Source organism: Rhipicephalus microplus, chromosome X (genome assembly GCF_043290135.1).
Source record: "Rhipicephalus microplus isolate Deutch F79 chromosome X, USDA_Rmic, whole genome shotgun sequence".
In the NCBI taxonomy this organism is placed as follows: domain Eukaryota; kingdom Metazoa; phylum Arthropoda; class Arachnida; order Ixodida; family Ixodidae; genus Rhipicephalus; species Rhipicephalus microplus.
In genome coordinates, this window is record NC_134710.1 from 310,063,602 (window position 1) to 310,077,576 (window position 13,975).

At 41.9% G+C, this 13,975-nt stretch overlaps 1 protein-coding gene across 1 annotated transcript; it reads right to left on the reverse strand.

Moving 5' to 3' along the window:
* Positions 1–815: 815 nt before the first annotated feature.
* On the reverse strand, positions 816–7,489 carry LOC119186566 (ubiquitin-conjugating enzyme E2 Z). The gene is made up of 2 exons (XM_075876645.1): positions 6,756–7,489; positions 816–1,023 (listed from the first exon to the last, which is right to left on the reverse strand). The coding sequence occupies exons 1-2, from the start codon at positions 7,487–7,489 to the stop codon at positions 816–818; spliced, it is 942 nt and encodes a 313-aa protein (XP_075732760.1).
* Between the last annotated feature and the right edge of the window lie 6,486 nt (positions 7,490–13,975).

Sequence of the window (13,975 nt, forward strand, 5' to 3'; positions counted from 1 at the left end):
TAAAGAAATATATCGCTAATTTTAAAGCAATGCATGCATACATATAGATTGAGCTTTTGATGCAGGGCTGGCGTGCGCACGCCCTATTCTAGCTACCATGAGGCCAGCACTGTCCTTGTACACCAGGGAATTTCGTTGGCCTTCTTCTTTTTCTTAATCGCTACATAGCTTTCGCGAGCACGCGTGTCATATGCGCGTGGTGGCTCGTTCTGCAAGGCATTCCACGTTAGCTCACTCGTCCTCATGTTGAAGCCTCAGCAGCATGTCTTCAACCTGCAGTTCTCAGAAAATGCTTGTCGCGCTTTCACCAGCTCACCACAAGTATGACCGAGGCCTTGTTGGCTCACCTGTTTGGCGCAAAGCGTCTTGAAAACAGAAGACTGCGCATGTCTTCATCTCAGGACACCGTCCAGCGACACCACGCTCACATCGGACAGCATGACTGTGGCATCGCCACCTCGAAGCGCAGAACAAAGGGTGAAGACCTAGTGTTTGTGTTTGTGAAGCGCCGTTTCGGACTTGCGGGATTCCTGCGAAATGTATGCGACATCGTCATGCACGGGCGCGAGCTCATTCGCAAAGCGCCTCCGCTCCGCACCTGTGTCTTCTTCGCGAAACGCCTTCTGGTCGTGCCCTGCTGTCACCTTTTGCTGTGTTACGAGGGCTATCCTGGAGGCGTCGGGGATGCTAGCGTTTTTCGCTTCTTGACGACCGGTACATGCGCTAGCTTGAAGTCGTCGGCCTGAGATACGCTACGCATCCGTGGCTACTCAGAAAACACTTTAACGGCCTGCCTTGTGCATTGATGCGCAGTTTCAGGGTCCTTCAATTAGCCCGCAAGATCCTGGACAGCCCTCTTGATAAGGCATGGGCTTAGGGTCGTCGTGAGTGACTTTTCGCTTCCTGATAGCCTCCTGTGGGATAGCAGTGCGCTTTTCCAGGATGTGTATAGCCAACGTGTGCAGCAGCTTCTCAAGACACTCGCAGCACGAACTCTCCGTGTCCTTGATTATATTGAACGTTCTATACATATGACCAACTTGAGTGTGAGTTATGATCCGTTGTACAGTAACAAGTGCTGCTTCGAAGAATGGGTCTAGTTTTTTGTCACCCTGGATACATAAATAAACGATAATATTGCATTCTCGCCTGATCACTTGTGACGTTAAGCTATTGTTGGAGTACATATTGTGTCCCCAAACAGCTAAAATATCTTTTGTTCTAAGCACCTTTTATCTCTTCCTCGTCTGCCACGCTTCATTTATATTAGGCAGCAGGGCTAGCACCCAGATTTTCCTTTTCTTGCTATGAATATCGACAATGAGAGTAATGAGCCCTAGGGAGGGAAGGGCAGTCTTGATATAGGAAGGTGGCTTTCTATGTATATTGTACCTAAAAACGCAGAGTTGTGCAAAAACGTCATATATACAGTTTAAATGACTACAGCGCGTCAGGGTAACAGTGACATCCCAATTAGAATTTTCATAATTTATTAGGGATAATTATTAGAGTCATTCCGTTTAGAAAGACTAACTTGTAAGGTATGTTCAGAGCCTATTAGGTCAGTAATGAAGACAACGAGGACTATACGTGCATATAGTGAATAAGTACATTGTTTTAAGAATTCTTCGCCCGAAACCAGCAGCATATGCTCAGAATTGTGTTAATAGGAGCCGTCTTCGCATTCTTAGAAGCCACTGGACAGGATGCATGTATGTAAAGATACTCCAGCATAACCAAACCATCTTCTCATCTCCCTACCTTTCCATCGTCGTTCAACACTCTTTCACTCCAGAGTCACCTTTCCCCAGTACTCAAGCCAGAGACTAACATTTCTATTGAACCTTCGCACGTTCTGCTAAAATATGAACACACAGCCACGCAAACAAACACACACTCAGACACTCACACAAACCCGCGTGCGACCGAATATTCGGCTTATTCGCCGAACTTCTCTTATATACGAGCGTAAAATATATTGATACATGTCTTTACTATGCCCTAATGGCTAAATCATTCCGAAGTGCTGTCTTGTAACGAAGTTGCAGCACGCGCAAAAGTTGTAGGCCAATCACAACCTTACAAAGCCCTACTAAAATACTCACCGTATTACTTAATCTGATAATTAAAATATGTTGGTCATCAACGCAAAGCATTGTTATATGAAATGCAGTGTGGACAGCTGTAGTGCACACAAGTTTTATTGTTCAGTGGTGTGGAAAACAGCACAAGAATAAGAAGCATAACACTGAAAAATCATGCGAAAAATTACCTTTCTAATTATTGATTTGCTTCCTGTTCGTCCCTTTAGGTTGACAGGACTATAGAAAGGTACGCTATAGATATTCCTAAATTAACAAGCGGGGTCTCTGGGTGCGATCGTTCAGCGACCATGGGGATGATGGGTAGTACACAGATTTGACTAGTCTTCGTACTTGCGGGGCTCGAATCGCCCTCGTGGCTTCGTTTACTGCCGCGTAGAAAAGAACGAACCCTTTAGAATTTTGTGACCAGATTTGAAAAGGTAAGCCAAAAGCAATAAGGTGGCGAAGTGCAACCGTGGAACATTCGCTCATTTTTGTTTTTTGAGGAAACTACTTCAAGCCCCACAAACACACACCTAGCGAGAAGTACAAAGGCTTGACAAATTTGTGTACTACCCATCATTGCCATGCTTGATGAAGTGCCAGGCGTTGTAGCTCTCATAGATACTAGTACTAGAGCTCCCTCAGGTGAATATTAGGAAACTCTATGGGGTATACCGAGCGATTTATGCAACTAGCGACATATGCGCAACAAAAAGTGCACTTAATGAAGAAGCATGAGCAAACATATAATGCTAAATGAAGAACGATACACATAGTAACCATAATTTTTTACAAGAAATGAAATAAACTCTGTGCAAGCAATGTACAGCAGACACTTGACATACAAGAATACTGTTGGTTATCTTTTTCAATTGACACGAAAATTATCCTGCGCATTTCATGTCTTATTATATGCCTCATATGTTGCCAAACATTTGCGCGATATATTAAACGCAAACTTTGGTAATTGCATTGCTGTTCACACCTTTCATACCTACGAACCACCTCTGCAAGTGCAAGATATCACCGAAAAGCAAGAAGTAGGCAACAGTATAGAATGGAAGCACTCTGCCATGGTGTGAGACTCATTTTCAGCAATATATCTCAATCAGTTGAACTTGAGCACTTACAGCTGGACGAAAAGTAGTGCGTAGTGACTTTACCAAAACCGTCTTTTTTACTACCCACCACGGTTGTCCAATGGTTATGGTCCTCCGTTGCTGACTCAAATTCTTGTCGTATTTCGATGTAGGCGGGAATACTCGAAGTCCCTGCACTTTGATACAGGTGCATGCTTGAGACCAGAAGTGGTAAAACTTATGGAGCGCCCCACTACGGCGTCTCTTATATTCATATTGTGGTATTCGGATGTTTAACCTCATCCAATGGATCGTTAGCAACTATGTTTTTAAGGCTGTCCGCAAACATCTCAATCCAAGAACAACTTCAGCTAACTTTTTTCCGTGAGTTTAAGCAGGCACCTATTGTTGATACAACACATTCAGCTGAAGGCGCCTCTACGTTCCCGGTAAAGAACAGAGAAAATAGGCAGTTATAGTTTACCTTTAGCGTGATAGCGAATGTTAAGAAAAAGACGCTATCGTGCAGCAAACGTTCGTTGCGGGCAGCGTCTTACAATTAAGCGGGATAGCGTTTACGTGGTGTACGTGCCTCAGCTCTCCAATGGTTAAAAAGTAAGACATTTGAAAAAGAAAAGAAACCGTGATTTCTGGTTGTGACATACAGCGCCAAGCAATATATGAAGCTTATTTCAAGAATATTGAGAGTAAATAAATATTAACTAAACCACGCACCATATGCGAAAAAATATGTTGCCGATTTGTTTACATCGATCTTATAGTTAGGCTTAGACGATTTCGAAATAGGAATCTATCTCGAAAACTACACTAACTTATTCGTAACACTCAGTCATCGAAGCTAACTGAAGGCAAGCGAAGCCACTTTAAACAGTCGTTTGGTGTGAACAAAGTGAATATTTCAACAATTACACGCCAACTTACTTCGAAGCGGGCGTCCGAGAGCTTCGCGTTGTTTTACGTACCCCAACGCTAACATGGTATGGTTGAAGCTGAAAAGCAGCTAGCGCGCATGCTAATCGGTACGGGCAACGTACGTATCTGCACATGGGCACTTCGATCCCGTTATCACGGTTCGCCTAATATCCCGGTAAGCCCGGTATACTATCACTGTCTTATGCCTTCGGGGCGGACTTGTCATTCAAGGTGGATGTTTAAAAGATCGATGCCAACCAATCTGTCATCTGTTGTTGTAACTCTCCGGTCTGATCTTTATGGATCTCAGCGATGAAAAAGAGCGTTCTGCTTCAGCTGTGCTCACGGCCAGAGTTGCCACAATCTTTAGAACATGGGGCACGTTTGGGAACAATACCTTTGGGATATTGGCAACCGCATGCATCGCAGACATTTTGAGGTTTCTCGCTTCTCTCGCTTGCATTTCGTAGCCTGTATGCTACCAACTCCCCTTGCAAGCTGAAGTTGAAATAATAATCGAGTACATGTCAGAAAACTCCTGGGCAGTGGGAAGAGTGGCAGATTCGGAAGTAAGGAAAAAGGAAAAAGAATGGGAAAATAAAATAAAAAAGGCAGAACAGAAAAAGAATCTTCAAGGTGTACCGATGAATTGTAAAGCGCTCTCTGAACTTACCAAGCATGGAATTACAGCGCCTTGCATCAGAATGCCCGATACAGACAACCGACAGGCAGGGATGGTGCACAGTACCGCGTAATTAATTGAACAAGTTGCATGTGCTGGCAGTTCTCGTGAAATTTTCGTGAGAGTTCACGTGTTCTGAGAAATTGATTATGGTGTACTATTCTCTAAACAAAACCGGAGTTCATTCCTTCGTCACTAGTGAACCGATCACTTAAGAATTTGTGTGGCACGAGGCTGCTTTTCTTCGCGCCAGCGTAAGTGCTGCAAACATGAATGCCCGTACCAGTTAGAACAGTGTATACACGGCATATCTATACTGCATGGTGATATACATATATGTACAGTTTTCATTAGTTGACGTAAAGAGAAATGATGGTCACACGTTTGCTAAAAACAGAAGACACTTTGCCGCAACGCTGGCATTTCGAAGAGGAGAGCGACGGGAGTTACAAAAAAACTCAAAAAGACAACATCATGACTTTTTGCACGTAATTAATATTTATGGCTGGTATACACAGTGAACAAGCTATTTATAGGTGTGTATGTATAGTATGGTCCCGTGTGCATTTTTGTTTGAGACTAAGCAAATATTTCTCAACAATGATAACCTTGCCCTGGCACATTTCACGACATTACATCTACGATTGGACTACTTCATTGCTATCGAACGCCACAGGGAACTCTAAGGTCAACCAATGTTGCGAAAAAATCTGCCCGAAAAATAACGTGCGCAAAAACGAGTTGCCAACGAGCCTCATAACTTACAAAAACGATTACTTATTGCGTATTGCAAGCATGCTTGGATGCACGCAGTAAAGTAGGAAATGTTCACTAAAAGGTTTCAATGCTAGTTAGTTAGTTAGTTACGTTGGGTTTTATGGCGCAAAAGCAACAACGGCTATGATGCGCCAGACATTGGGTGATTATAATAATAGGGTTAAAATATGAGATGAAAAACAGATTTCTGTTTACAGTTTGTTTAGAAGACCTGCAGGGTCTAGCACCCTAAACACATCCTGTATGGGGCTGGGTGCATTTTCTGATAGTATTAAAATTGGGTGTAGAGGTGTTTGTGTTCTGTAAAATTGTTTAAAATAAACGTGTCTACTTTTTTCAAAGACTGGGCATGTTATTAAAATATGATTGATAGTCAGAGGTTCCTTGCAATGTTCCCATTCTGGCTGATCTGGGTGAGGTGAGTGTGACCTATACACGGGCGGCATAGATTGAATGCGTCAGGGCTGCTTGACATATAGAGCCTAAAATAAAAAAGTATTCCCATAGGCATGCAGTCACAAAAATTGACCACAAAAATTTCGCTCAGGAAATAGGCTTAAGCGAAATGTGATTATTCCTTTGCAAAAAACATGCTGCGTTTACCTCTCATTCCACATTGCAAGCAGAGCCATCCTCGAATTGAAATATTATTCGAGTACACGTCACAATGATTCGAAGACTAGTTTAAGAAATGGTGTGACGAGAGGCCGTCAGTCCTGATGGTTACTGTACCTGTCGTTTACTGTATTTTAAAGCGATTACTTAACTTTTATTATTTACTAACTCCTCTCTTCACTGGAATACACGCAAGGGGCGAGGGAGTCTCAAGACTTTGATAAAGATATACACAATCTGCCTAAAGCACCGGCGATAGTCACGTCACAGAGACCAGGAGTTTAGGAGAGGGGGGGGACTCGGGCATCAGCCTGCTCCGCCCTCCTTTCTCCTTTCTGGTCGGTGTGATTACCTTCTCCCCCACGAAAATATTTTCTGGCTATGCCACTGGTTTATTAACTTTTGCTAACTAATTTTCTCCTAGTGTGTGTGCGAAACGTAGTCCTTTGATCCGGCACTATCGCACAGGTAACTCTTATGCTCCAAAAAAGTCCCCATGAGCCTTAGTAGTTCATGGTGCCCTTCTGGTCGCATGGCCACATTTTCTAAATTGTAGCGTTCCTCTGCAGTATTCGACCATACAGGTCCTGCAGTCGCTCGAGTAGCGCTCCGTGCTGCTGAGATTCCTCCACGCTTGAGTCATCGCCAAGTTGGGAGCAGGCTGCACTTTCGTACTTGGCATATTGTTCTACAAAATGCTTCATCACAGCCTGCTGCAGGACTTGCGGGTACGATGAGTTGCCGAGGAGGCAAGCCTCAAGTGCGTCGCAAATCGCGACCCTTAGGGTCTGGAAGCGCAGTTTGGCGTTGTAACCGGTCGTCGTTTCAAGCCAAGTTCCGAACTCGCGTCCCAGTGCAGGTTCATTGGCCAAAGGGTGTTCGACGAACAATGACTGGATCGAAACCAGCACCGTCTGGATGGTCATCTCCGGGTTCCACGAGGGGCCGTGAAACGTGCCCAGAACGCTGAGAGAGACGAGCCCACTGCTGTATAGGTTCGGATTGAAGCGCACCCTTCCGCCGTCTGTCGTCATGAAGTGTACCTGTGGTGGAGAGGCTGGGTAGTAGAGGGGGCACTTGAGCACGAAATGGAAGTAGCCTCCCTGGTACGGCGTGTTGTCGGGTCCCACGATGATGGCGTGGATGTAGTTGATGTTGCCTTCTTCGGGCTCGACAAACACTCCCGGCAGAGGGTTGTCGAAGATGTTCTTGAGGTCCTGTTTGAGTCTCAGCAGACACTGCTCCGACGGCTTCTTGCGCTGGGACAGCGCGGTGTCCAACCTGCATGCAGCTGCACTTCGCCGATGTTCATCCATGGCGGAACAAGAGGAGGCGGCGGCTGTGAGTGGCCGTCGCTGCACGCCGTGAGCCGTTCGCGCAAATGATGATTATTATTACCACCTGTACATATGGGTGACACCCACTGTGAGAGTTGGCGGAGAAACGAATTATTTATAAGTAAAAATGATCACTAATACTGTATCACAGATTAGTTACATATACGTTAGAATAAATAATGATGGTAATCGATATCAAAGCCACCCTGAATCAGATAGAACTTTCTGTGCGACAGAACGGAAATCCACAATGACCTAATGCTCCCAAGGATAAAATATTTGAAAATTTAAAATCCACTCCAATGCGATTGAACACCATATTGAGAATCCTTCTCATCAAGAAATTGAAGTAGTTGCATGATAAGAAATGGTTCACGATCCTTTTTCTATCATTGTAAAACGAGCGACGAGGGGAAGGAGCCATACCAGCTCTGTGCATATACTAGTTTAATGTTCGAAAACGACAGGGCAATCTTATAAAAATGATTGCCTCTTGTCATGTTGAACAGGAACTCCTACGCCAAGGGAACAAGAGGTGTCGATACTCGTTTAGATGAGCGAATAATGTTTTCTTTGTGTCTTGCTCAATGGCACGTCTTCTAAATCTGTCACGAATTATTAGAGCTGTTGTCGGCATAATTGAGAGTATCTGACCACTAAGAGTAGCTTTCGCCAGAGCGTGCGTGATTTCATTCATTTTTATTCCTTTGCGGCCCGCTATACCCAGAATAATCTGGTTAGAGTTAGGTGGATAGAGACCAGAAAATGAAAACTACGAGATAAATGAGAGTCACTTTTTGGAGCGTCTCCTGAGCACAAAGATAAAGAGTCTGTAACTATATTGCCATATTTGATGTTGTTGGGGAGCTTCGTAATTCTTATATAACTGCTAGAAATTCCGTCGAAAATGATGATAAGAAACTGGCAAGTGCTGTATTGAAAATTACCAATTGAAGGTCTCGAAGATGATACCAATTCTGAATTATTCCTCAGATTCTAAGGCACCTGATAATAATTGCTATATTTATCTTCACTAAATGTCTCTGTAAAAGCCCATTTAACACCTGGTAAGGAACAAAGAAAGGAAAATACCATTATTTTTATTCGGCGGAAGGTGACAGGGTCCCGCATCTGGCTGAGCTCCATGTAAGACACCGGTAAGGCAATTTTTTCGAATTATTGGGCTATATATAGTCAAAATGACTTAGAGGTACTGTCTTTCATGACCATTGGAAAGAAATTCATTCAATTTAACATCGACTGGTTCAACAAGTGCTTGTACGTAGCTCAGCTGCGGTGTATGGAACCGAGGCCAATAAGATAGAAAAAAAATAAGTCTCGCTGATTTATAAAAATCGCGTTTAGGTTTATCATATATTGATAATTTATGGGAATGCTTGTAATGTTAGTATGCTCAACCGGCCAGAGGGTGACTTTGCTTCTAAATAGAGGACATTATTGGCTATAATTATATCGGTAGTTCAAGCCTTAGGGCCTCTCTTTCTAAGAGTATAAAAGAGGACGCAGTTTATAAGACGGCGCTTCAGAATACAAAACACATCCGAATTCTAATACTGGGTGTTTGTAATACTGGGTTTTGTGAACCAAAATTAGTGTGCCTATCTTGCATCCCCGATCGACCTTTGCCCAACCTTTTGAAGGGCTTCCAGCACCCGTACTTCTATGTATGTATGTATGTATGTATGTATGTATGTATGTATGTATGTATGTATGTATGTATGTATGTATGTATGTATGTATGTATGTATGTATGTATGTATGTATGTATGTATGTATGTATGTATGTATGTATGTATGTATGTATGTATGTATGTATGTATGTATGTATGTATGTATGTATGTATGTATGTATGTATGTATGTATGTATGTATGTATGTATGTATGTATGTATGCATGTATGTATGTATGTATTTTTATTTTTTATTTATTTATTGACAATACTGCTACTCTCCTTCGAGAGCGTGGCAGTTGGGCAATACAGTAATTTTTCACACAAAAAAAGGATGTAGACGTAAAACATGCAAGCATAATAACAGGACATGAGGATCATATAACCATTAAGCAGTACAGAAGTTAAACGTTAATTATGTTATTAATACACAATGTATGCAATAATCACAAGATACAAAGCAAGTTATAGCCATTATACAGAGCTAAAACCATGCCGAAAGGCGATAGAAATAAAATACATGATTGAAGAAAGGAACTTATGTGAGCATTGGTATCGTGAGGCAAAACGTAAATGGAACAGTTGTGACAGGAATAGCAAGCACTGAAAGCATACTTCAAAAATAGCTATACTACTGTGAAAGGAACATTGAAAAAGGTGTTGCTTTAACTAACGAACAGCAGATCTGGACCGGTGCGCCTGCATGCGTATAAACTGTTATGCGCGCCCAGTTTTTTCTATCTGTGCAATAAATTCTGATAGCGATTGGGAGTTTGTGATAGTGGCATCAAGTTGGTTACATTCCGCTATCGCGCGCGGGAAGGATGAGTACCTAAACGTGTCGTTCCTACATGCGTATCCTGACAACGTGCGCGCATGTTTATTGCGAGTTTGCCGAGCCTGTGAAAATGAAAGGTATTTGGATGAATCTATTTTGTAGTTATTTTTTACTAGCTGGAAAAGTAGTTTTAAGCGAGCGTGTTTCGCTCTTGTGGACAGCGTTTGTAAACCTGACTGAGTTAAAAGATGTGTTGGGGAATCTGTGCGTCTATATTTGTTGTAAATAAATCTTACAGCTTTGCTTTGTATGCTTCTAGTTTGGTTATATTAGTCGTATGTATGTATGTATGTATGTATGTATGTATGTATGTATGTATGTATGTATGTATGTATGTATGTATGTATGTATGTATGTATGTATGTATGTATGTATGTATGTATGTATGTATGTATGTATGTATGTATGTATGTATGTATGTATGTATGTATGTATGTATGTATGTATGTATGTATGTATGTATGTATGTATGTATGTATGTATGTATGTATGTATGTATGTATGTATGTATGTTTGTATGTATGTATGTATGTATGTATGTATGTATGTATGTATGTATGTATGTATGTATGTATGTATGTATGTATGTATGTATGTATGTATGTATGTATAGTTAGGTATTCAACGTGGACATGTCAAAGGAAGTGGTTATCATAAAATATTTTCAGATATTTTACCGAGTTCAATTGTCGTATGTTCTGCAGGTTGCAAGATATTTTAATGGTACCTGGTTTACCCAAAAGAAAAACCATAATTGCGCTCTTTTAAACATTCCGGCGTAAATAGATAACCTGTAACCAATTTTCAACGACGCACATATACGCTTGTAACCGATTATGATAATGAAAGTGTATTCGTGTCTGAATAAAAACTGATATACCATCTGCATATACATAAGCGTATACATCATCATGAATAGGAATAGTGCTTAGCAATATATTAAAAGGAGAGGTGACATGACTGCTCGCTGAAGAACTCCTCAAACTTGGAAGTGCACATTTCAATTATTACGTTTTAGTGAAAACTTTTCTTCAATTTAAAAACTCGCTAAACCACCTAACCATATAAATAGGCATGTCATGAAAATTTAATTAATCAAATGATATTTTATGTTACACACTATCCTATGATTTTGATATATTCAAAGCAACCAGGGCTGCTGTTTGTCTGCGACAGTGTGCCAATTTGATTCGGCTCTCTTAGTCTACATGGGCATGCCAAATAAAACACACAACTCTAGAAGTAATTTTGAAGAGACTGAGAACTTCTCAATTTTTTAGCAATTTAATAGGACGATTATAAAAAATTTTTTGTATTGATTTAAGCATATTAGAAGGTAGCGATGTTGTTCTTATATTTGGCATGACTCTCTCTTGGGCGTGTTAGTAAAGGTTCATGATGAAACAGACGCTAAAATATATACACACTTAGAGAGAACACAGACGAGCACCTACCACCAACTGAAAATTTAATTTAGAAGCGAACAATAATATATGCATTACACGCATGTGAGTCATTCCGGGCCTCTCCCTGTCATCATCAACAACGCGATATATAAAAAAACCACACCCATAATCGATGGCACACAACCGGAAAGAAACACGTGTAAATACTTGTTACGACATTTACTTCCTCTAAATGATCAAGTTTTGTCATCTTTCCGAACGAACGGCGCGACCAAACTGCCACGCCGGACATCGGTCCGAAGACCTCACTAAAATAATAAATAGATAGTAGTGACGGGCGGTGTGTACAAAGGGCAGGGACGTAATCAACACGAGCTTATGACTCGTGCATACAGGGAATTCCTCGTTCAAGGAAAACAATCACAAGCTCTATCCCAATCACGAAAGATGTTCCACAGGTTACTCAGTCTGATAATGACACGCTCCTCTCTTCAATGCAGAGCGCGTGCGGTCCCGGACATCTAAGGGCCTCACAGACCTGTTATTGCTCTGTTTCGTGCGGCTAGGAGCCGCTTGTCCCTCTAAGAAGGTTGTAAGGTGCTGGAAACCCCGACCCAATTCAATAGATTCGGAATGAGGTAAATGCGTGTTATGCATAGATTAGTGTTCACTTCGAAATAAATTTATCAGTTGCTAGTAAGAGCTTGCCTGTGTCCTCTCCTAGCGTGTGCATTTTTTAGCGCTTGTTTCATCATAGGTGTCGTATTGTCCAAGGTGTATCCCGCACAATTGCTTATAAGAACTGGAGCTATTTTAGCAATTTTACAATATGATGAATCCACGAGCATTTGATATACCGGTTGGCTATACCTAGCAAAATATCAGGGGACTCCTTGAAAAAAAAAAAAAAGAGAGCTCCCACGTACCTGGGAATCAACGTTATGCGAAGCATGCGGAGGGAAGGTCACCCCAACGCAGTTTTGTTTTATTGAGCGACACGTCATGAAATGGCGCTAAATATATGTACAAATGTTGCACTCAGAGACATATCTTGAAGAGTTGCAGATGTTTATATAACCAGTTGTTTGCATTTGCGGAACGATGCCAACTGGAACATGCGTATTAGCAACACCAGAAAATAATGTTAACCGCTGAAGCTCGCGAAAATCTCAGCCTTGGACACTGCTACATAAATCATTTTAGTGCATGACACCTAACAACAATTGACCTCATCTCGACATGACGGCTGTATCAGAGGAGTGCATATGTAATTTTCATAAAATTAGATAGGCAGCACCGCAACCACTATTGACGTTTCACGAAGATTAGCATTGATTTGAATAAAGTTCCGAGGCCTGGCGTAGCTCTTTGAGAGAATGTTTGACTGCCACGCAGAATGCTCAGGTTCGATTCCTTTTGGGACCCTGGAATTCATTATTTGCATTCATCGCGAGGTCAACGCTGTCTATTTCAGGTTTTTCTCAACACTGACACTTATTCTATGCCATCATTTGGTCGACGCTATTGATGTCGGGTAATTCTTAACGCTTACGCATTATAATACCCATGTGTGTTCTCATCGTTCCTAGGTAGGTACTAAGTGTCAATCGCCTCTGGCACATACGCGCATACCAGCGGCACATACCCGCCCGTGAGTATGTGCCGCTGTCTGGCGGGAAGTGTTGGATGACGTACGCGACTGGATTGTGACAATATTCAAGTCTTCACTAGCGCGTCATGTTCGTGAAACCGTCTGACCCTCTCATGCTGATTTTGGTTCTCGCCAAGTTAAGGGGGTGATCACGAGAGCACCCAAATGTAAGCGGTTAGTAGATAGATAGATCGATAGATACGCTCAAAGTCACCGAAGTCCGCGAAGAAATGCTTCGCATATTTTCTAAATTTTTGTTGCTCTACCATCACCAACTGGAGTGTAATTTGGATGTCGATTCTTGCATTACGTTGGCATGTTGAATTGTTGATACCTCAATTGAAGTAATCACTCCGTATTTCAGAATACGAGTGAAGGGAATTTGCGTTTACACCATTCGCTTTATTTATTAGCATTTGTTTTATTGCTTCGTCCCCAGATATCCACGTATCACTCTCATTATAAAATTTATAGCCCTGTCAAAACGGCTAGTACACTGTACACCGTAAGGGAGAAAATTTAGATTTCATACCGGAAAACACCCAGTAAAGACTATAGCTCTGCGGTTAAAATTTCACAGCCTTGATTTATAAGTAGGAAAATGATTTTTGTCTTACGTCATATTTTACCTGAAATGAATGTGATTACACTTCTACCTCCACTATAGGACAGTCTAATCGAAAACACCTTGTTGTATATTTGCCTATTTGGTTTCGGTTTCGCGATCACTGCCACAGGTGGCGGTAGTGTTTTTTATGTATATAAGCTTGCGCAAGTTGGAATAAAGGGGCTTTTGTGCCGATGGGCACTCAGGTTGTCTAGTTCTTCATTCAACGGCGGCAGACACTGCCACTTAATTGGCGATGAGGGCGCTCGTTT